Genomic DNA, 21,961 nt, shown 5'->3' with positions numbered 1-21,961 from the left:
TTTCTAAGCAGGCTGAGCAAGCCATAGAGAGCATCCCTCCATGATTCCTGCCTCTGCCCTGCTTGAGTTCCTGACTTCTCTCAGTGATGAACTGTGATGAGAATGTGTGAGCTATATAAGCAAAAAAAGAAAGCAAAGGAGGAGGGTGAGTGCCTTGTCTCTCATCTGCCACCTAAGTATTGAGCATGACTCAAAAATAGCAGGAGATACAGCAAAGGCTTCAACTTTCAAGCAGTCCTTCTTCTGGATGGATGTAGTCAGTATAATTTCATGAGTGGTACTCTGCAGCCAGTGGTGACAGATGAAAACCCTACATCTGCACCCACCAGGAATCCCTTCAGAGGCAGGCAGGGTGAGAGCATGCAGCTAGAAATCACTTAGTCTTCCTTTGATTTCTACTGAGGCGTATGAGAGGCACTTGCTGTGCCATGCTGGGAATGGCAGCCAGGGCTTCATGTATACTAGGCAAATACTTTCCCACCTGGCTACAGGCCAGCTTGGGTTGGATTTTAGGTTTTTGTTTGTTCCTTTGGTTGGTTTGCATGCATGTGCATGTATGTTAACGTGGGTGTGGGACTGCTATGTGCTTGTATGACGCATGAGTGTGCAGATGCACATGCACCATGGTGTGTGTGTGGAGGTCAGAGGACAGCCTCAGGGGGCAGTCCTCACCTTCCACCTTGTGTGAGCAGGATCTTCGGGTTGTGGTCGTTTGTTGCTGCATGGGCCAAATTAGCTGACCAGACTAGCTGGCCAGACAACCAGCTTCCAGGGCCTCTCCTGTCTCTGCCTCCTTTACCACCATGGAAACACCAGGATTACACACACACACTTCAATGCCTAGCTTCATGACTACAAAGCATGCACTTTATCCAATCACCCCTCTTAATGTAGTGTTTTTAAGAGGTTATCACAGAGGTGAGGTGGCAGTCTTGGTCATATAATGATGGTCTGGTAGGAAGTAACATGTGTCTGATCTTCAGTCACCAATACTACAGAACCTTGATCCCCAGGATTCCCATGACTTAATCATTTACAGAGTTTACAGGAAAGAAAACATGAATGGTCCCCCTGAATCATTGACGTACCACTCCGGGAAATATTTTCTGGAGCCGCTCCGCTGCAGCCAGGGCCTTGGGCTTGCCACCCCCTAGGCAATCTTCAAATTCATACAGAGGCTGCCTCACAGGATTGGAGTAGGAGATCTTGGCGTTGTCCACAAAGGTGACGTGTCTGACGCCCCAGCCCTGCATGGAAACAGGAGACCGTGGCACCCCCTGATGAGCACATGCCAGCACACACATACTTCTAGGAGTCTCTAGGAAGGGTTTGCTTTTGAACAGCTGGGACATTAAGATATGGGAAACTACAGAAATTGAACTGTACAAATTCAATTTTTGAACATTAAAATGTCAACTTCTTTTTAGAAGATGAAATAATTATATGCTGGGGCCTAGATCCCCAAGGTCATTAGACCAGGAACTGTCACAATAATTCTCCTTCACAATGTGCTGTTTTTGACAGTGTCATGAGAGGAAGACTGCCAGGGAATGCTACAAGAATTCCACTTTGTTGTTTCAGGATTAGTGAGAGCCCACAGATGTCTTTGGTTTCTCTTAATAAGTAATTAAGTATAAATATCAAGTCCTCTGGAAACTCACTTTGAATCTTAATTAAGTCTTCAGAAACATGACTAGTTGTCCCCATGTGAAACAATGGAGAACATTCCTGGAGCACTTCTTCATGCTGGGGAGACCTTGCCTTTAACTGGGCCTTCACAAACTAGAATGTATTTTCATGCAAGATGTCTTATTGTCATGGACACCACTTTCATAGACTTTCATTTCTGAAAACCTTTTTATTAAAGATTTGTTTTACCCATAGTGCCTTCATGTGTGTAAGTACATTACATGTATTGCCTGAGGGGGTCAGAAAAGGGCATCAGATCTCCTGGATCTGGAGTTGTGTACTGTTGTGAACTGTTGTGTGGGCGCTGGGAACTGAACCCAGGTCTTTCCAAGAGCAGCAGCAGTCCTAAGCTCTGTGGCATCTCTCCAGCCCCTATATTCCTCACAGTTTATGAAACACATAGCTTTAAAGTTACAGAGAAAACTTTTTATAAACAGCGAGCTATGAGCCAGGGGTTTTTTTTGTTTTTGTTTTTTGTTTTTGGTATTATAACATTTATTAAAATAACGCTATGGGTTAATAGAAACAGCAAAGAACCAAAAAATTAAAATGCAAACTATGTAAAATCCCAACTAAAACCCTGAAGTGTCTAATGTATTCATTAATCAGCTAACTAAAAGCCCAAGAAAGACAAGACACTCAATATAATAAAGTACTACAAAACAACTGGCAATTTTCAGTTATCAAAATTGTGGATTTTGCATTTTGTATCCTTTTCTCAATCAAGAAAAAATTCTTTTGAATGTTATATAACCAGTTTTTATAAATATAAATGAACGGGTCAGAGACAAGGCCCATGAAAGGCCTCCATTTCCTTCTGCCAGGACAATCCTGGAACAACGGTGATGTCTTCATGTATGAAATCTGACAATCTGTGGGACGGGAGCTGGGGCTGGGGCTGGGGCTAGGGCTGGGGCTGGGTCTGGGTCTGGGGCTGGACGGGCATTCTCTGCTTTTGTCTCACAATGATTACAGAGTGCTCTTAGAATACAAAGATGCTAAGAACAGAAAGGAATGGGAGGGAGGCACAGGGAACCTAGGAGATGGGCAGCAAGCATGTGCTAGGAAACAGGAGACACAGCTTAACAGTGGCCATGAGGCCACCAAACTCACCATCAGTGTCCGAGCCACATTACACCCCAAGGTGCCAGCTCCCAAGAGCAGGCACTTGACAGACACGACCTTGTCCAAGTCCAGGGTGGGGACCAATCGCCAGCACATCAGCTTCAGATTTAGGTCCACAGATGACTCGGCCAGCCTGGAACACAAGATCCATGTGCCCATGAGTCACTCTAGTGTGCTCCACACTTACTTCTAACAGAGAGATATGATCTATGAGAGGGACAAGATGGAGGTAGGTAGGCAATCAGAATCTCAGGAGAAATAAGATGAGGCTTGTAGGCTACAGGGAGGAGAAAGGCCACCACACAGAAAGCATGCCACTGTCCTCTGTGATTCTGGGGTGGGGGCCAGATTCCTCTATGTAGCTCAAACAGCAAGGTGAAGGGAAGTCAGGGCTGTCACGAGCTGAGGTGTAGGTTTAAAAGAATGGCTCTTCAAAGGACAGAAACTCTCCCAGTCTTAATAAAGGGAGAGCAGATTCTCATCCTTCAATATAAAGTGGCTTCCCCACAAATGCAACATTCCTTGCAATATCCTTCTGTGGTAGAAAGTAGAAGAGATGTCCACAACTAGGAATAAAGAACCAGGAAAGGAGGCAAAGGCAGGTGGATTTCTGCAACTTCCAGGCTAGCCAGGGCTGGCCTGCTCTATAAAGAACAATAACACAACCATACAAACTCAAAAAGGCAGTGGCGAGGTCCAGGTACCTCAGAGTCTGTGCTGGAAACAACAGTAAAGAAGCCGCGCATGCCTCAGGACACCCATCACACTAACCCTCACAATGGCGTAGACAAGCGGTGGCTGGCTCCATACCAGCATCACTGAGCTGCGCAGCACAGCATTGCCACCACACCCACTGAGACAAGGGGGCCCCAGTCATGTCTACCTTTTGGGGTCCATACATCCGCTGAGGTTCACCATCCTCGGACCCATGCCTCCTTTCTGGTTCTTCTCCCAGCCAACTGCTTTAGGACAATCTTAATTGCAAATAAAACATAAAGTTTACTAAAAGGGGAAGTAAAAACAACCTTGAACTCATGTCTTCCTGCTTATGTGACAAGCACTTTACAGAATGAACCTCCTCCTTCCCTGTCCTGGAACTCACTCTGTAGACCAGGCTGGCCTTGAACTCAGAAATCTGCCTGCCTCTGCCTCCCAAGTGCTGGGATTAAAGGTGTGCGCCACCATGCCCAGCGACTGCCTTCTTCTTAAACCATTTTTTTTTTTCAATTTATGTGTATGAGTGTTTTGTCTGCATGTAAGTGCACCACAAGCATGTAGTGTCCTCAGAGGCCAGAAGAGGGCAGCAGATCCACTAGAACTGGAGTTAAGAGTTCTGAGCCACGAATGGGTGCTGGGAATTGGACCTAGGTTCTTTGCAAAGGCAGCCAGTGCTCCTAACCACTGAGCCTTCTCTCCAGCCGGAAAGCCCCTGGGACCCCAATCCCAGAGCTTTCCCAAGTGCATCTTACTCTATGCTACAAAGACTGAGGTGTTATCTTCACTCCCACAGTTCTGTTACTTTGTGGAGTACGCTTGCCACATACTGGAGTTAACAGAAACCCCTTGGGGCCACAAAGCCTCTCACAATCCCATCAGTTGTTGTAGGACTTCTGCCTGCTCCTTTTCTCAAAGACTTCCTCCTGTTCAGAATAAAACTTCAACCCTGAGCAGAGAACTTGACCTGTGGTCACATTTCAGGATCACTTCCAATGTCTGCTTTAAGTAAAAATCTGTGGCTGTGGCTGGGCTGTGGCTGTGGCTGGGCTGTGGCTGTAGCTGTGGCTGTAGCTGTAGCTGTGGCTGTGGCTGTGGCTGTAGCTGTGGCTGTGGCTGGGCTGTGGTTGTGGCCGTGGCTGTTGGTACGGCTGTGGCTGGGCTGTGGCTGTGGCTGTAGCTGTGGCTGTGGCTTGGCTGTGGCTGTGGTTGTGGCTGTGGCCGTGGCTGTTGGTGTGGATGTGGCTGTGTCTGTGGCTGTAGCTGTGGCTATGGTTGCTGGTATGGCTGTGGCTGTGATTATGACTGTAGCTGGGCTGTGGCTGTGGCTGTCTGTGGATGTCTAGGCTGTGGTTGTGGCTGTGTCTAAGCTGTGTCTGTGTCTGGGGCTGTGGCTGGGCTGTGGTTGTGGCTACTGGTGTAGCTGTGGCTACGTTGTGGCTATGGCTGGTGTGTCTGTGTCTGTCTGTTTGTCTGTCTGTCTGTCTATGTCTGGGGCTGGTGCTAGCTGCTGGTGTGGCTGTGGCTGTGATAGTGCCTACAGTTTGGTAGTACAGCAACTGTGTAAAAAGTGCAATGACAGAACTGGTTCCATCATCAGTAACACACACATTTACATACTTACACGTGAACACCCCACATACATGCCAAAACACATGCATAGGCTTTAACACAAAGACACACACTGTAAACTCTCACACATATACAAGCTCCTGCATACTCAAACACTCACCTACACTAAGACACTCACAAATACACATTGACAAAACTCATCCTGACACTGTAACCTTTACATGTATGTACATATGGATATACATGCTCACTCACATAAACATTCATTCACACACTCAGAAATACACTAACACACAGGCATGAACATATACACTCACCTACACACACCTCCAAAGATAAACAACATGCAACAATCAAACATACAAGTCTCATACATGCATACCAATACTCACATTAGCACATGAATACATACCAACAGAGAAATGTGCACTCATGTATGCACTTACAAGCTTGCCAGGTCACATACATATGCATACACTTTCTCACACTAAGATAGAGCCTCCCTACACACATGCTCATGCCAACTGATACAGATAGATAGACTCACAATTGCATACTCACATACAGCCATACTTACATGGACTCACACAGAGGTGTGCATTCATATACACATAAACACATTCGCACATCTGTGTAAATATACTTAAAGACACACATATATATACATACTCACACATATTCATATGCATATGCTTATACATGCTCACATATAAGTATAGACTCACACAAGCACATACATACACATACATGTGTACATGCCCATAAACACTAATAATGTAAACTACACATATAAAATATACTTAGAATCACAGACACGTGTGTGCACATACAATTACACAAACCCTCATGAATTCACATGCTTGCACACTTACCCATACACACACTCATATACACACCAACACACTCACATGCTCACTTTTAAGGACACACAAAACTCACACATCCACACAGCATGCACACAGACTCATGCACGTGCTCACACTAAGATGAAGCCTTCAGGACTCCTTTACTGGGGACAAAGGGCTTCAGAGATCTTCATTCATTTTCTACTCTGAATTCATGACTCTAAATAATTCTTATGTTAAATTTAAAAACTGTTTCTGAGATACTGCCACCAGGATATCACTATGGTCTCCCCTTTATGCATAGGACACTTGAGACAACTGGAAGTTTCACTTACAACATCTGCATAAGCAAGCCTTCCTTTCTGTTCTACACATTTATTCATTCATTTGCTTGTTTAGAGGCAGGAGCTCATGGTCCTCCTGCCTCCACTTCCCAAGTGCTTGACTGGCTATAGCCAATATGCAATGTAAGCTTATTAGTAATGAAAAATACTATGTGTAAAGATCAGATACATGTGCTTCTATAGAAGCTAGCTTCATTACACACAGCCCAAATGAAGGAGGAACATGTTGAGAATAAGCACAGGGGTGGGAATGGGAAGCTGGCATTGCAGCCCACACCTGCTTCATCCAGTGTCCAGAGCAGTTTTATGCCAGCTGTGGAGGCTTTAGCACTTCCCACATCACTGAAGGTCTAACTATGGGATGCCTTGGATGGAGAACCATGTGTTGTTTAATCATGGGGGTGAGTTCTGAGAAATGACAGGCTGCTGACTGTCCTGCTCTGAGAACACCACAGAGCATACTTATACAAATTAAGTGGCCATAAGATCCCTAGGCAACAGACTCTGTAGGGACCATTGTGCTATGTGGTATGATGTCGTTATGTCACATGTGGCTACACTGAGGAGTGTGGCTATGGAAACGCACTCACATCATGATGCTAAGTAAGTCTTTATAATGTTTACTATAGAGCTTTATTTGCAGCTAAGTCGGAAACACTGATTTATATGGAAAACATCCTTTCTAAAATGATTAACCACTCTTCAACAAGGAGTACCAAGAAGAAGGAGAGGTAGAATCGAATCCAACAGGCCTGAGATGGTGGGGCACTAAGCATGAGCCACACCAGAGAGGGGGAAGAGTGGCTGAGTGAAGACAGAGGAAGGCAGGATGTCCCCACAGGGTAAAATTAGGAGCATGGGATAGGGGTCTGGTGGCTGCATCCTCCTGGCTTCACTTTTTAGTGACACTCCACCTCCCCATCTTTGAGTTGCAACTTAAAGGGAACAAACTCCCTTAAGTGAGCATGCCATGGGAGCTATTTCAGGATGCACCAGAAGAGGGCACCAAACCAAAAGTTAATCAGAAAGCCTCTAAATGGGGTGGCTTCCTCCCCGGAACAGCAGAGGACTCTGCTCACCTCTTCTATTGTATTTAAGATCTCCAGGGACAGAGTCAACAACAAAGGGCAACCTTGAGTCCTTCTGACTTCAGCACTTTAGAAGAGATGAGGCGTCCCCACCACCTGATGCGCACACACTAAGGCACACCCGTGCACCAAGAGAACTGCCTTATCAGGAGGGGCTGCACAGTCTACATGGAGGTGCTCTGCAGATGCATGGCACGTGGCTGTAGGGGGCTCAGTGAGCTTAAAAGAGCCATGAATGAGTAGCACCGTAGGCTGGACACTGCTCAGCTTTCTCACAGGACATATGCTTCACATGTGGGCACTTTCCTCATCCCTCAAAGGTGGACGTGAGTTCTACCTTGAGTGCATATGCACTTCACGTCCATACACATGCACCGTACATACACATTTGCATACATATAGGCACAGCTAGCATGGTCAGTAAAATGCCTCCCAGATGGCTTCCTAATCTCTAAAGCGTGGCTAAAAGCTAGCCCCTGCTATGTTAGACTGAGGAAACATATTGTAAGTGGAAGGAGAAATGTGCCTTTGCTGACTGGTACTCTGTATGGAGAGTCACACACACCTTCAAGTACATCATCAAGAACTTCACCCTTCCTGAGGGAGAGGCATAAATAAAGAGTTCATGTCGATCGACACTAAACAAATTTTAAAAGGCTGGGGAAACACCCTCCAGACTAGAAAGGCTCTCTAGAGGAGCTGCCAGAGCTCAGCCTCTGCTCAGGGCTAAACGCAGCCTCACTGTGTGCCAGGTAGGTGCTCACACTGCCACTGAGGTGGGAGCAGTGCTTTCTCTGCCATTGTGAGGCTAGAGGCAGGAAGCTGGGTCTCTGGTCACTCGTCATGACATACATTGGCAAAGACCTGCCAAATTACCTGGGCTAAATGCCATTTCTGGAAGTTTCACTTCAAAGATGATGCTGTGTGTCACGTCTCTTGTTCCCTGCATGGTGCGGTCCCGAAAGCAGAGGACTTCAACGGACTGGAAATTGCCGCTCCTGTGGTCCACACCGGATTTGCGTTTATTTCATATGATTAAGAGAGGAGAAGAAAAAGAGCAGGCATAAGTGCTTTCCAGACTGGCTGCTGAGAATCAAGGCATGTGATCACTCCTGTCTGACCTCCGTAACCTTAGAGAGGCCTTGAGCACATTCGTGCAGGCACCCTCTGTCTGTGCATTTAGAGTCTGCTGCCTAGTTAGCTGGATTCCCCCTCTGCCCAAGGTGAATTTTCTATAGCAATCATACAGCAGACAGATAATTCTGAAAAGGGAAGCTTTTAAATCTAAGCTCCCAAGATCTTAACAAGGGACCCCTAAGGCCCTTTACCAACAGCTAGAAGCTGGCTTTACCAGGGCATTTATACTCATAGCAAATGTGCTGGGAATGGCTGAGAGTCCACATAACCAGTCTCTCTAGGGTCCGTTAAAATTTGTCTATCTTCATAATTTGGAGTAAACATTATTACTTAAGTAAAGCAAACATAAAGAAAATCACACAGTCCCTCTATCTAAGCTTGACCACACCTATCTGGGACATCCCCTGCTAGGTCCTCACAGTGGCTTTGCCTGTTTTAAACTGCATCAATGGAAACATGAATTTTTTTAGGCTGGCTTAATCTACTCAACATTGTGTTCAGTAAATCCAGCTGGTTGTGGTGGTGCACACCTTTAATTCCAGCACTCAAGAAGCAGAGAAAGGAAGATCTTTGTGAGTTCCAGGTCAAGTACAGCTACACTGTCTTTTAAAAACAAAAAGGTACAAATGTGGTGCACATACATACAGGGAAGCAAAAAAACCCATGAAATAAAAATAAACCATAAAAAAGGAAGAAAAGAAAAACCATGTGTGAAGACTTGCTCTGCAAAGCCACCCAAGGCTCCATCATCCATTCAGAATGCAAGAGCATGAGGCTGGGGCTAGTGAGCACAGTACTGCTCAGTATTGCTATACGTGTGTGTGTGTGCGTGTGCGTGTGTGTGTGTTGCTTGTATCCAGCCTGCACCCCTGTGAGCAACAAGCTCAAAATGCTACTACAGAGCCAAGGGTGTTTTTAACTCTGGCAGATGCTGCCACCAGAAGGGGGGTGTCACCAGTGTAGCAGCATCTTTTGTGAATTCTGCTGCCTCCCATTTCAGATGTACCTGGCATAGTCATTTTCCTTGGGCGATTGGAAAGGGAGCTGTTAATATAGTTTTTAATGTTATTCCCTTGATACCCAATGATGCTGAGTATCTTATCAAGTGTAAATTGGTCCTTCCCAATACCACTTATTATTTTAGGATTAGGGAAAAATTTAAAGGCAGGAGTGGTAGCAATAGAAAATTCCTCTTGAAAACCAGGAAGGTGTCATGGCCTCTGGCTGTGTGACCTCACCACAGTCTAAGTTTGTTAGCCTGCTTCTTTGTACTAAGTTTCTTTGTACTAAGCCCAGCATAGTACAAACTGGGGGTGGGGGCTCCCTAGCAGACCTGTTTAAGAGCACCAGAGATAGAAACTGGACCTCAACTAATTTAATTGACTTATTTTCTACCTTCCATGACAGGAATGAAATCAATGCACATAGGGAAACTTGCTAACATAAGCAAACCCATTGTGGGGAGCATGCAGACAAGACATACAGACATGGACACACATGTAAATACCATCTGTGGGCTGCCAGGACCAAAAAATTCCTCAAAGGCCATCCAGGGTACTGGGCTAGGTTACAGGGATCGTACACACCAACTGTTATCTGTGAACAGAAAACACTTGCTGAGAGCCACAGGCCAGGTCAGTTTGACAGTTCCACACATGGCTAACACTTTACAGAAAGTAGACACTTGGCAGAAGGATGAAGAGAAGAGGCTCAGTCACCCTAGATAAGAGGACTCCTTGACGGGCAAGAACTGGAACATCTTGCCCTGTGCTCCCTGGTCTGGCGTGGGCCATGGAGAGAGCAGGAAGTAGAGAGTTCAGGAAGAAAAAAGACTGGAAGGGACAAAGGAAGGGACAGAGGGACAGAGATAGAGGGCAGAGGACAGGTGATCTTCAGGACTTAGAGGGAAGAGTCCTGTTAGAGAATTGCAAGCTTGCTCATCATCTGTGTGTGATGAGCAAGAGAGAATCAGAATGCAGCCACTGGCCTAAGTCTACAGTCAGTTCAAGTTAAAAGCAGATGCCTGGATACTGGGAACACATACTCCCCTTACCTCTCCCCAGTATTCCTCTAACCCTGCCTTCCATCTGGAGAACTCTACTCAACTTCAAACCACTGTCCTTCAGCGAGGACTGCCCTTCTCCCAGGAGCCTTCACACACTGTAGGTGAGATGTATCTTTTCCATCTCCTCTCTTTCAAAAGGCACTGGGCACCTGGCACCTAAATATTGATTTCTAAAAACCATTCTCCAACAAAAGAAGTCAGGATGCCTTGGACACATGGCTGATTTTAGGGCTGGGACAGAGAAAATACAAGATGTTCCTGGACCATCTTATATTACCGGAAAATAGGAAGTGCATGCATGTCTGTGCACTGTGTGTGAAGATCCCCTGAAACTAGATTTACATATGTGTGTAAGCCACCATGTGTGTACTGGGAATTGAACCCTGGTCCTCTGGAAGAGCAGTCTATACTCTTAACCACCAAGAAATCTCTCTAGTTCCTCCAGCTATTTTCTATAAATCTGAAGTTTTCCCAAAATAAAAAGTTACATTTTAATAATAAAGAGGATGCCCAGTGTCTGGAGAGGACAGGGAATCCTTTTATCCTTCTATGATATTAGATGCACAGCATCTGTCTAAGAAATGTTTAGTAAATGATGGAAAGATGAATGACTGAAGACTAGGTTGTACTTTGGCATGTCCAGCACATGCAGGTCCTGTGGGTGGGAGGGAAGGAGGTGGGACTGAGAGGTGGAGGCAAAAAGATAGCTGGAAGAGAACCATGGAGCCAAAGGTTTTCTTTATAAGCAAATGGAGATGAAATAAAAACAGTTGATATGCACTCATATACACAAATATAATTTCTGTGCGTGTTGAGGGAGAGAGGAGAGAGGTAAAGATGGATATACTTTGGGGATAAACAGGTGTGTGCCACCATGCACGAGGAGGTCAGAGGACAACTGTGTAGAGTCAGATCTCTTCCTCCACCTTTATATGGGCTCAGGGGATTGAACTCAGATTACAGGCTTGCATGGCTTGCCTTTATCCCACTAAGTCATGTTACCACCACCACCATGCCTCTTTTTTGCAACAGGGGTTCACTCTAACAGTGGCTGTTCTGGAACTCACTGTGTAGAGCAGGCTGGCCTCAAACTCTGCCTGCCCCTACCTTCCAAGTGCTAAGATTAAAGATGTGTGCCAGTATACCAGGTCTGTCCTACTTTTTGTTTAAATTAGCCAGAACTTTACACATTTATTTCACACAATGCTCAGTGTGGTCTAAGCCTAAAGCATAAGCTAAAGTAACATTCTGATTGGGGGGAAAAAAAAGAAAAAAGAAAACCCACAACCACCCTACACAATCAATAGTTAAAGGAACCTCTGTCCACATTTTCATGCATAACTACTTCTGGTTGGCTTTCTATTTTTTCCTTTGTCAACTTGACACAAACTAGAGTTATCTGAAAAGAGGAATTAAAATGCTTCTACCAGATTGCCCATAGGCCAGTCTGTAGTGCATTTTCTTGATTAATGATTGATGTGGGCCCACCCTAGCCCAATGTTGGCAGTGCTACCCTGGGCAGGTGGTCCTGGGATGTGTAAGAAGCAAATAAAGCAAGCTAAGGAGAGCAAGCCAGGACGCAGCACTCCTTCATGGTCTCTGCTTCAGTTCCTGACTCCAGGTTCCTGACTTCCCTTCAGTATAGACAACTGTAAGATGAAATGAACCCTTTCTTCCCCAAATTGCTTTGGTTATGGTCTTTACCATAGTGATAAAAACCCTAGCTAAGGTAACTACCCCTAACTTTACTCTTCATATAAATATTCCGACTTCTAAATAGTGGTGAGATCAAGCTCATTACTCATCATATAAGCTCTTCCTGGACGGTGAATGTTCTACAACCATCACTAGAAGTATGGAGTGGTATGCCATAGTAGAGGTGCATACGGCTCTGAGCGACTGAGGCCAGAAGCTCACATACAGAACCACAGTGCAGTTTCCCAAGCCCCACTTCCTTTGCTGCCCAGTCTTAGCATTCCCTCGGTGTCGTCTAAGCGCTGGAATTCTCCTGGCTGAGTATGAAGGGGGGTCGGGGTGGGAGGGGGGTGCAGGGGGGGACCTGGCAAGCAGGAGGGCTCTGAGGTCTGGATTACAGGCATCTCCCTGAGCTCTTCTGCTCTGGCTGCTGGCCACACTGCCACCTGCCCCTCCTTTGAATGTTTCCCTTTATGCAGAGAGGAGAGAAAGCGGCTTCCCTCGGTTTGTGATACCAGAATGGCTTACATTGAGGCAGTGGGCTTACACAAGAGGAATGGGCACTGGCCCTGTCAGCAGGTGTGTGTTGACTCTGCAGCTAACTGATCTGAAGACCCAAAGAAAACTTCACCCTTGCTTCCAAATGAAAGGGTTGAGGGGCTGGGGACATAGTGTCAGAAGGCTTGTCTAGCATACAAGAAGCCCTTGGTTCAATCCATAGCACCACAGAATCCAGAGTGGTGGTGCATGCCTATAACTCTAGCACTCAGGAGGTGGAGGCAGGAGGATCAGAAATTCAAATGAATTCTGTAGCCAAATTCATTCTTGGCTACAGATGGAGTTTGAAGCTAGCTTGGACTATGAGGCTCTATCTCATCTCAAGCACCAAAACGGAAGGAAAAAAGGAAGGAAGGAGGGAAGGAGAGGAAGGAAGGAAGGAGAGGAAGGAGGGAGAGATGAAAGGAGTGAGGGCAGGGTGGGTAGTGAGGAAAGGAGGGAGGCAGAGAGAAGGAGGTTGCTGACTTGTTTTGTTTCAAAGGCCCATTTTCAGATGTGGAGAGTTGTGGATGACATCACAGTCAAAGAAGGTATCACAGCTAGGGGACAGAATGGCAGTGCCCAGTGAAGCTCAGCCCCACGGGATCTAAGAGCCATTCAAGAGGTCTTTAGAAAGAGCTTCCATATCTACCTAGAAAATAACATGCCTCTGGAGATCTGAGTTTCAACTGCCAAGTGTGACTTCCCGTGCAGAATGTCCTGTGTTGCCCACTCTTCTGTGACCTTTGGAAAGTGACTTAACATCCCTGAGCTTTAATTTTCTCATCTCTCAAGCGATTCTCACCTACATTCAGCACCAACTGAGAATGGGGCTAGCACCAAGAAGCAGTAACCACAGCAACGCCACGGACACCCTCGGCTGCAGTCATCTCCCCACATCCCGTTCCAGTTCAGCTCATCACCACAGACTGCCCCATCTTCAAGTCCAGTTCAGCTCACCACTGCAAACCAGCCCTATGTTTAAGTCCCAGACCCTTTTTATAACTGGCAGAGAAAAGAAGAACCAACTGATCAACACTCTCTGAGCCTTAAGTTTTATCATCCATGGATATAGAGCTAGAACCAATACGTGGAATAAATGAGAGTGTTATATATTCTTCCCCATGCTGCAGCAGATGCCCAGCCTCACAAAAGGGGGTCATTTCTGGGTAGGAAGAGGATAAGAAATCTTTGAGCAGAAATGACCAGGAATTACTTTCTTAGAATCCCCTTACCTAAGATGAGCTAGACAGAACAGGGGTGACTGGTTAAAGAGGAACATCTGCCAGTCTGAAAATGCTTGAAAGGGGCTCTCCTATGGAGACAGGCACACGGGGGGTGTGGGGGGGGGGAGCCGGCATGTACCACACAGAAGATTATAAAACTCATTTGACACAGAGGTGAGTACTAAGTAGCATTTAATCTCTCTTTAAGGATTTGAAGGTGATCCTGGAGTATCTTGGTGTTTCAGGAGCTAACTTGGAGCCCTAGTCACAGCAGAAATGATACCAGGCAGTGCTAGGTAACCAACTTAATGACAGAAGTGAATCCTGACTAGGAGTTCTGGGTTCTAAGCCTGGCTTTGCCACAAAAGTAACTTGGCCAAATCATTTCCTTTTATGACAAAGCTGCAAAAACACAATTAAAAAGCAAGATTGACTTGAAAGTTTATAAATATTAAAAAATGGGGTACAGAGCTAAACAAAAAATCCTCAACTGAGGAATACCGAATGGCTGAGAAGCACCTAAAGAAATGTTCAACATCCATAGTCAGCAGAGAAATGCAAATCAAAACAGCCCTGAGATTCCACCTCCCTCCAGTCAGAATGGCTAAGATCAAAAACTCAGGTGCCAGCAGATGCTGGCGAGAGTGTGGAGAAGGTTTAAAATAAGTGTTCCTTTCTACTTCGCTGAGAGCCTGCCATTCAATGAAATGGCACAGCTAGGATCTGGCGGCTGTCCATGAAGCAAACCGCTGAAAACTACAACATAGAAAGAAGAGGGCACAACAGTCAACCTGACCGTCTTGAGCTGGAGGATTTCCTGTGAGGACCCACACAAATGGCTGCCTCTAACACTCAAACACTTGATATGCCAGGCAATGGACAGGAGACTCGCTCCTTTTAAAAGCACAGGGAAGAAAATGCAAAGTCTTAAGTGCACTTCAAGGTCACAGCCAGCAACAAAGACACAAAGCTAACAGTAAGTGCTAGCTAAGTGAAGAGCAGGCCCAGCTAGCAGCGGATACAAGCCAGAGAACTACAAGGGAACCTTGCTGAAATCACAGAGCATCTTGCACTCTTTAGTAATGGTGCCAGAGGAAGATGAGCAAAGCCCTCTCTGTGGACAGATGGTAGAATGCTGAGAATGGCTGCTCTCCACACCATCACAAGAATTGCTTGGAAGGGACGGCATTCCATAGCAACGCAGTGCTGCTGTGGATCAACTCTGTCCAGTTGAAATCAACACTTCTTGCAGGAAATAAGAACTTAAATTAAATGAAGGAAATTTCCAAGCCTGTCAAGAGTGTGAAAACAGAAAACATCTGATGCTGGAGAAGCACACAGTGGGAGGAAAAGTAACAGTACGGGGCAGTGGTCGCTAGAGCTAGCAATCTGGACACGGCTCCAACAACTTGTGAGAGCCCGGCCTGACCATCTCTCCCCACTCAGGGTTCTGTGGCTCCATGTTTGGATCTTAATATGATGCATGGTGGGAATCCCCATGCAGAGGAATTGAGCAAACACTACAAAATCTGGTGACTCCTCCTCGAGGGCCAGCAGTTAGACACTAACCAGCACGGCACCGACTACAAACCATAAAATGTCTGAGGGTGGTGAGGTGGATCAGAGGATAAAAGTGCTCTCTGGATAACTCTGTGTAGTTGGTGATCTGGGTTTGTTTCTTAGAATCTGACTCTTGTAATCTGACTCTGTTTCCTAGAATCTGAGTCAGTTACAAGAACTGACTCTTGTAAGATGTCTGCTGACCTCCACAAGTGTGTCCTGCCCAATTCACTCACAAAGACACAGAGACACACAGACACACACACACAAATGATGTTCCTACAAAATGTTTAATCTCAGGTGCAGAGATGGCTCAGTGGATGGGAGCACAAACTTTTTACACAGACACCAAAGCACGGTTCCCAGCACCCATGTCGGGCAGCTCACAGTGCCTGGAACTCCAGTTCCAGGGGCTCTGATGTCTCTTCTGAACTTCATAGGTGCTGCACTCATGTGCACAAACCCAGAAGCAGACATACACACACACGCACACACACACGTGTACACACACACATACACACATACACATGCACACACACATGCACAAACACACTTATTTAAGTTTTTTAAGTGTTCATCTCTTCAATTTAGTAATTCTTTATTAAAGATCTTTTCTTTAGAAATAACTCCAGATGCAAGAGGTGAGTAGGGAAGGAACAATCATACATAAAAATAATCTAAACAGTAACAAAGTATGAAGCTAGCTGCCAAAAACAGTAAAGACAGTCTACTATTACACACCTTCTACAAAGGGGTGCAGAGCGGGATGGCATTATTCTACAAGGCTACAATCAAACACAATATGGTACAATTTTTGTTTCAAACAATGCACAGAAAAGGTTCCATGGAAACATAAAGTTTACTTTAAAATCAAAACTGAGTATGGCAGTGCAGGCTCATCATCACTGCACTAGGGAGGCTGAGACAGGAGAATCTCAGGTTCTAGGCCAGCCTGAGCTACACAACAATACCTTCCCTTGAAAATAAAACAAAATAAAAACCTCAAAACTTAAAATCCATTGATTTTAAAACCGTGAAATTTTACAAAGATGATGGAGGCTGCACCTAGAAATTAAATCCAAACTCAGAGTCATAGCTAGCACAGTGAGCTGACGTGCCTGTGTTTGCACAAGTTATCTACTACTACTACTACTACTACTACTACTACTACTACTACTACTACTACTACTAGTGTGTGTGTGTCACATGTATGTGCCATGGTATACATGGAGTTCAAAGGACAACTCTGGAACTGGTCCTCTCCTTCCTCACATTCTAGAGATCTAGCTCAGGTCTCTAGGCTTGCACAGCACAGCAAGCATCTTTAACCACTGAGCTGCCTTGTCAGCTGGAGGATGAGCTATTTGTAGCTGGAATTACTGAATGGATCATAACTAGAACTTTGCAAAGATGAAACATGAACTGGGCTGTTGTTCAGTGACAAAGTGCTTACCTAGATTACAGAGGCCCTGGCATTATAATGGTGGTGGTGTGTGTGTGTGTGTGTGTGTGTGTGTGTGTGTGTGTGTGTGCATGTGCGCGTATGCTTTCCACCACATATCATTGCATGCACATTCTCTCTCTCATGGAAACAGCAGCCCTGTGGTATTTGACTGAAATATCAAAGCAAGGAAAGGCCACTCTGCTTTCCAGGAGCACAGAGCTAGCAGATGCTGAGGGAGTATGAGAGTCAGGTCTAGTTAAAATCCCAGGGTTAGACAGAGGCAGGCTGACCACAACAATGTAGAGATAGGAAGGCAGAGGGTACAGGGTTCTTGGAAGCTGCCATGGGTACAGGGTGAACACAATATCATTTTTTTTTGCATAGGGGGTGCAGTGAGATACCCATTTTACAGATTTATTATGAGATTTTTGGATTTTGAAAGTCCCTGTGCAAGGTTGGTGGAGAGACTCTATTAGCTGTCCTCTCTGTGACCTCAGTTAGCTTAAGTCTGCCTCCTGTCAGTTGGCTATACAATAGGACAAACTCTAAATTACTAAAGTCCTGGTCTATTAGGCAATTATCATCTTATCACCTGGACAAAAGAAGAATTTTAAAAATTAAATCTTTGAGGAGTTTTCCTCTGGAAAAGAAAATGTGAATGTAGTTGATTTTAAGATAAAAATATCCTAGCTGCAGGTGGAGTTTGGCTTAACATTAACAGGTTCAAAACGGCCATCAGTTAAGGGCCTCTTTCTCAACTTTCATACATTTTACTTACGTCACTCCACCTGATTTCACAACTTCCTAATACTTGCATAATTTGATGTATGGCTCAAGTTGCACACTACATACCTGCTTACTTAAATTTTTTTTACAATACTCTTATTCATTCAGAACAGTTTGGTTGAGGGCCTCAGACAAGCACTCCACAGACACTGACTGATCAAAAGGGCTCTGCTTATCAGTCCAACATGCCACAAAAAGGCATTTTTGACCAGGTTCTGTGTGGAGGGAGGCCAGACAAGGAAAGACCATACATGGCTGGCCTGTGAGGATGCTCTGCAGTGGGAGAGGAACCACTGAGGACTGAGTGTGGTGGGACACTGACAGGAACAAGACACTGCATGTAAAGACAGATAAAAAGAGACCTTAGGTGTGTTTGATTGGGTAATGGTGGGAGGCGGGTAGAGTCTGGAGGAAAGTAGGCAAGCACAGTTAGAGCAATGGTTTATGGGAAGACTGGTAGAGGATAGGCAGGAAGGTACTGGGCCCAGAAGGAAGACCCCCTCTAGGCTCTGCTCACTGGAGGGCTGAGTGACCTGGGCAGTCTGAGGATGACTCTTCTATAGCTAATGGAAGCAAGAAGGTTGCCCAGGAGTAAGGCAAGCTTCAGTGGTGCTGCTGGGAAACTGAACACGGATACACGGCAAATCCAGAGGGAGAGCAGATCTCTTCATCTAACTAACAGATCCAAGGAGTCCAAACCACCAAGCTGCAAGAGGGCGAGGGTGAGCTCGCTAGAGAGTGAGGAGGAATTGAACTGAAACAGTGGGGGTGGGAGAGGGCAGAGAAGGAAGCATCCTAGAGCATACTGTGGAGGGCTAAGGAAGCTTACGCTTCAAATCCACAGTGGGCTTGTTATAATCCATGTTATAACTAACATGAACTTCAAATATTTTAACTGCCTAGCAAAATGATACCCATAGACTCTGACCTTTGTCCTTTGACCTTGGAAGAAATCACTGTAGTGTTTGAGCAAGGAGACCAGCACAGTGTCATCATCATACTTGAATAAGAAGTAGGGCAGGGCCGTGACGCCTTCGGCTCGACACAGGTCATCATAGGCATGCTCCAGGGCCTGGATCTGAAAACAGGGAAGAGGAAGGTGCACTCTGGGAAATGCAGCTCTGAGCTAAAGACCTGATCAAAGGACCCACCAAGCGCCAGCTTGGAACCCACGATTCCTCAGGTGCCCACTGCCAGCACCTCTTAACATTTCTATAACATTTTCCCTGTGCTATGCCTTCACACAAAGGGGTACTTTATGGGACAAAATGATGGCTGTCTAAGCTGTCAATCACAGAGGTTTATGGAGGTAAACAAACATTCTTCTGTAATAACACAGCATAGTCCACCCAGGGAGAAAATTCATCATCATCTTTTACAGTTTGTTATGACAAAATCCACATGCCCCAATTTACCTACTTAGAGGGCAGAGTCTATGATGTCTTGAAAATTTTTCATTATTTATTTTTGTTTTATGTGCATGAGTGTTTTGCCTCTTTTGTGTGTGAACCAAGTACCTGCAATGCCTGTGGAGGCCTGAAGAAAGCATCAGATCCCTGAAACTGCAGTTAGCGATGGAGTAGGTCCTTAGCTAGAACCAGTGCTTTTAACCACTGAGCCATCTCTCAGTCCAAGACTTATGATTTTTTTGTTTCTTTTGATAGTATGCTTACAAGGTTGGGCAGTCCTGAGATGATCTGAGAATTTTAATCCTCTTTAAACATGAACATTCGATCTCCAGCTAGAATGTATTATCTCAAGTCAGGGTTCTTCTTAGAAAATTCTTCGCAAAAAACTACAACCATGCATTTGTTATAAAATAAGTTTTAAATCATTTTTTAAATGTTTATTTATTTTTCTTTTATGTGTATGAGCATGTTTGTACATGTATCTGTGTATTATATGCATGTAGTGTACTAGCTGGCCAGAAGAGGGCATTGCATTGCCTGGAGCTGGAGTTAGTTACATATGGTTTGCTGCTATATGGATGCTGGGATAGGCACCTGGGCCATAGCACTCTTAACTGCTGAGTCCTTCCCCAACCCCTTTCCCACCTTGAAATCTCTGCAGGCTTCAGTTCTGCATCTTACTGGCTGACAGACCTCTGTAATTCCTATCAAGTCAAGGTCTTAAAAACAATCAGAATTTGCCGGGCGGTGGTGGTGCACGCCTTTAATCCCAGCACATGGGAGGCAGAGGCAGGCGGATTTCTGAGTTCGAGGCCAGCCTGGTCTACAGAGTGAGTTCCAGGACAGCCAGGGCTACACAGAGAAACCCTGTCTCGAAAACACCAAACCAAACCAAACCAAACCAAAACAAACAAACAAACAAAAACATCAGAATTCTCCAGCTAGGTCTGCATTCTGCCAGCCTGACTCTAACTGTTCTGGGATTAATCTCTTAAGGCATCCCTGAAAGAAGAACTAGACCCGCATGACTGTTGGAGGGAAGAGGTTCTGCCATTCAGTCTGAGGGGAGGGGAGGGCCTGTGCTTGTTCCACAGACTCTGTAAAGGCTGTGGCTTTCTCTTCCCCAGATTGAAAATGAAAAACAAACTCAGTCTTTCAAATGTTCTTGTAATTCCTCCCTGTGGGCTTAGCATTTCCCCAAATTCCATGAGCCACCTGGAGGAGAGTGGCTCCTCCTCTCCACAATGACCTTATCAGCACTTAGTAAACTCCAGATGCCCCAGCCGTCTGGAGTACTCCCCAGGTGCCTTTTCTCCACCCAGAGATGCCAGGCTCATCTTCAGGATGAGTCACACACCTGCTCTCACAATTAAACCCTGCTTTACCTGCATTTGTTTGACTTGCTGATACCTGTTTTGGTGAGAGCCTTTGATCCAAGCTCACGGGCCCTCGGATTAGAGGGATGCTCTCAGGAAGACAGAGGGCAGGGCAGCAAAACCAGTAGTAGAAGTGGTACTTCTTTAGGTCCTAGGGTAAAAAAAAAATCAGAACAAAGTTATATATAACATTAGTCCCATAAATTAAAGCAACACACATCTGTTAATGTAATAAATTAAGCCAGGAGCAGTGGTTCATGCCTGTAATCCCAACACCCTAGAGAAGGGAGGACATTCTTAGCTACAGAGCAAGTTAGAGGTCATCCTGGATTACATAAGATCCAGCTTCAAAAACCACCACTAGAAAAGCAGATGCATTAAAAAGCTGGTATGTCCCAATTCTCTCCATCAGGCATGGAGAGAGAACTCACAATTTCTGCCTGGACCTCAGGCTTCCTGTCTGTGTTATCTCACAGTAACAGACTTTCTCACTCAGAGGAAGAAGCTGAGCCCTGCACTCCTGAATGCTTCAGGGAAAAGCTACCCTTCTTCCTAAGTGACAAGGAAGCATCTCATCCCATTTTACAGCAGGTTTCCCATGAACACCCCACCAAAAAACACAGCTGTGCTCTTCAGTCTCTTCTACCCACCAGAGGGAGCCCTTCCACCAAAGGCTTGACATTCAACATGGCTCAGATTTTGCAGGTTTTTTCTGATTTCAGACTATTTGCGTATATACCCTAAAATAACTTGTGAATGGGACCTATGCCTAAACAGGAAATTCATGTGTGTTATATACACCCCATCTCCATGACCTGCATGAAATTTTATACAGTATTTTAGTGCAGCTGCATTTTAGGCGTGGAATTTTTCTATTTTGTTACCATGTCAATATTCACAGTCTTGATCTGGGAACATTTCTGGCTTTCAGATGAGGATATTTCCCTGTTTGATGCTGCTTTCCAAAATGTCTTCCTGGTCAAGTGTAAATCAGCAACTATTAAATGCCTACTGTGTACATGACCAAACAGGACACTCAACAATACAATGACAAAGCCTCAGTCCTAGCTATGAGCCACTGGCCTTCCACACAGCAGAGATAGTGAGTCTGTGACAGTCAGTCTGAGGTAAAGGAGGCTCCGAGTTCTGAAGTACAATGACATCACGCAGGCAAACAGCTGGCCTCTCCTTCAGCAGGGAAAGTTTCTGAGCTATTCTCAACGGACCTCCCACTCAGCCCCAAGGCTCTGGCCTCAGATTGCCATGGCATTAGGACCTGAGTCTCTCATGGGTAGACTCCAGGGCTCAGTGGCTCCTGGACAGCCCCGTCACTCACTCATCCAGGATGA

The 21,961-nt window shown here is 45.4% G+C and overlaps 1 protein-coding gene across 10 annotated transcripts in view; it reads right to left on the bottom strand.

Annotated features, from left to right (window-relative positions):
- Positions 1 to 21,961, bottom strand: part of Atg7 (autophagy related 7) — a 209,850-nt gene that overhangs the window by 153,981 nt on the left and 33,908 nt on the right. For all 10 annotated transcript variants that reach the window (XM_031382978.1, XM_031382968.1, XM_031382976.1 and 7 more), the window contains 7 exons: positions 20,647 to 20,763; positions 18,756 to 18,905; positions 10,022 to 10,110; positions 8,254 to 8,375; positions 3,698 to 3,788; positions 2,803 to 2,947; positions 1,089 to 1,247 (listed from right to left, as the gene is read on the bottom strand). In XM_031382978.1, the coding sequence (XP_031238838.1) occupies positions 1,089 to 1,247; positions 2,803 to 2,947; positions 3,698 to 3,788; positions 8,254 to 8,375; positions 10,022 to 10,110; positions 18,756 to 18,905; positions 20,647 to 20,763 (873 nt within the window). The remainder of the gene's footprint in view (positions 1 to 1,088; positions 1,248 to 2,802; positions 2,948 to 3,697; positions 3,789 to 8,253; positions 8,376 to 10,021; positions 10,111 to 18,755; positions 18,906 to 20,646; positions 20,764 to 21,961) is intronic.

The sequence above is a fragment of the Mastomys coucha genome, unplaced genomic scaffold, assembly GCF_008632895.1.
Source record: "Mastomys coucha isolate ucsf_1 unplaced genomic scaffold, UCSF_Mcou_1 pScaffold20, whole genome shotgun sequence".
NCBI lineage: Eukaryota > Metazoa > Chordata > Mammalia > Rodentia > Muridae > Mastomys > Mastomys coucha.
The sequence above is the reverse complement of the archived record's forward strand: the minus strand, read 5'-3'. Positions and strand labels throughout refer to the sequence as shown.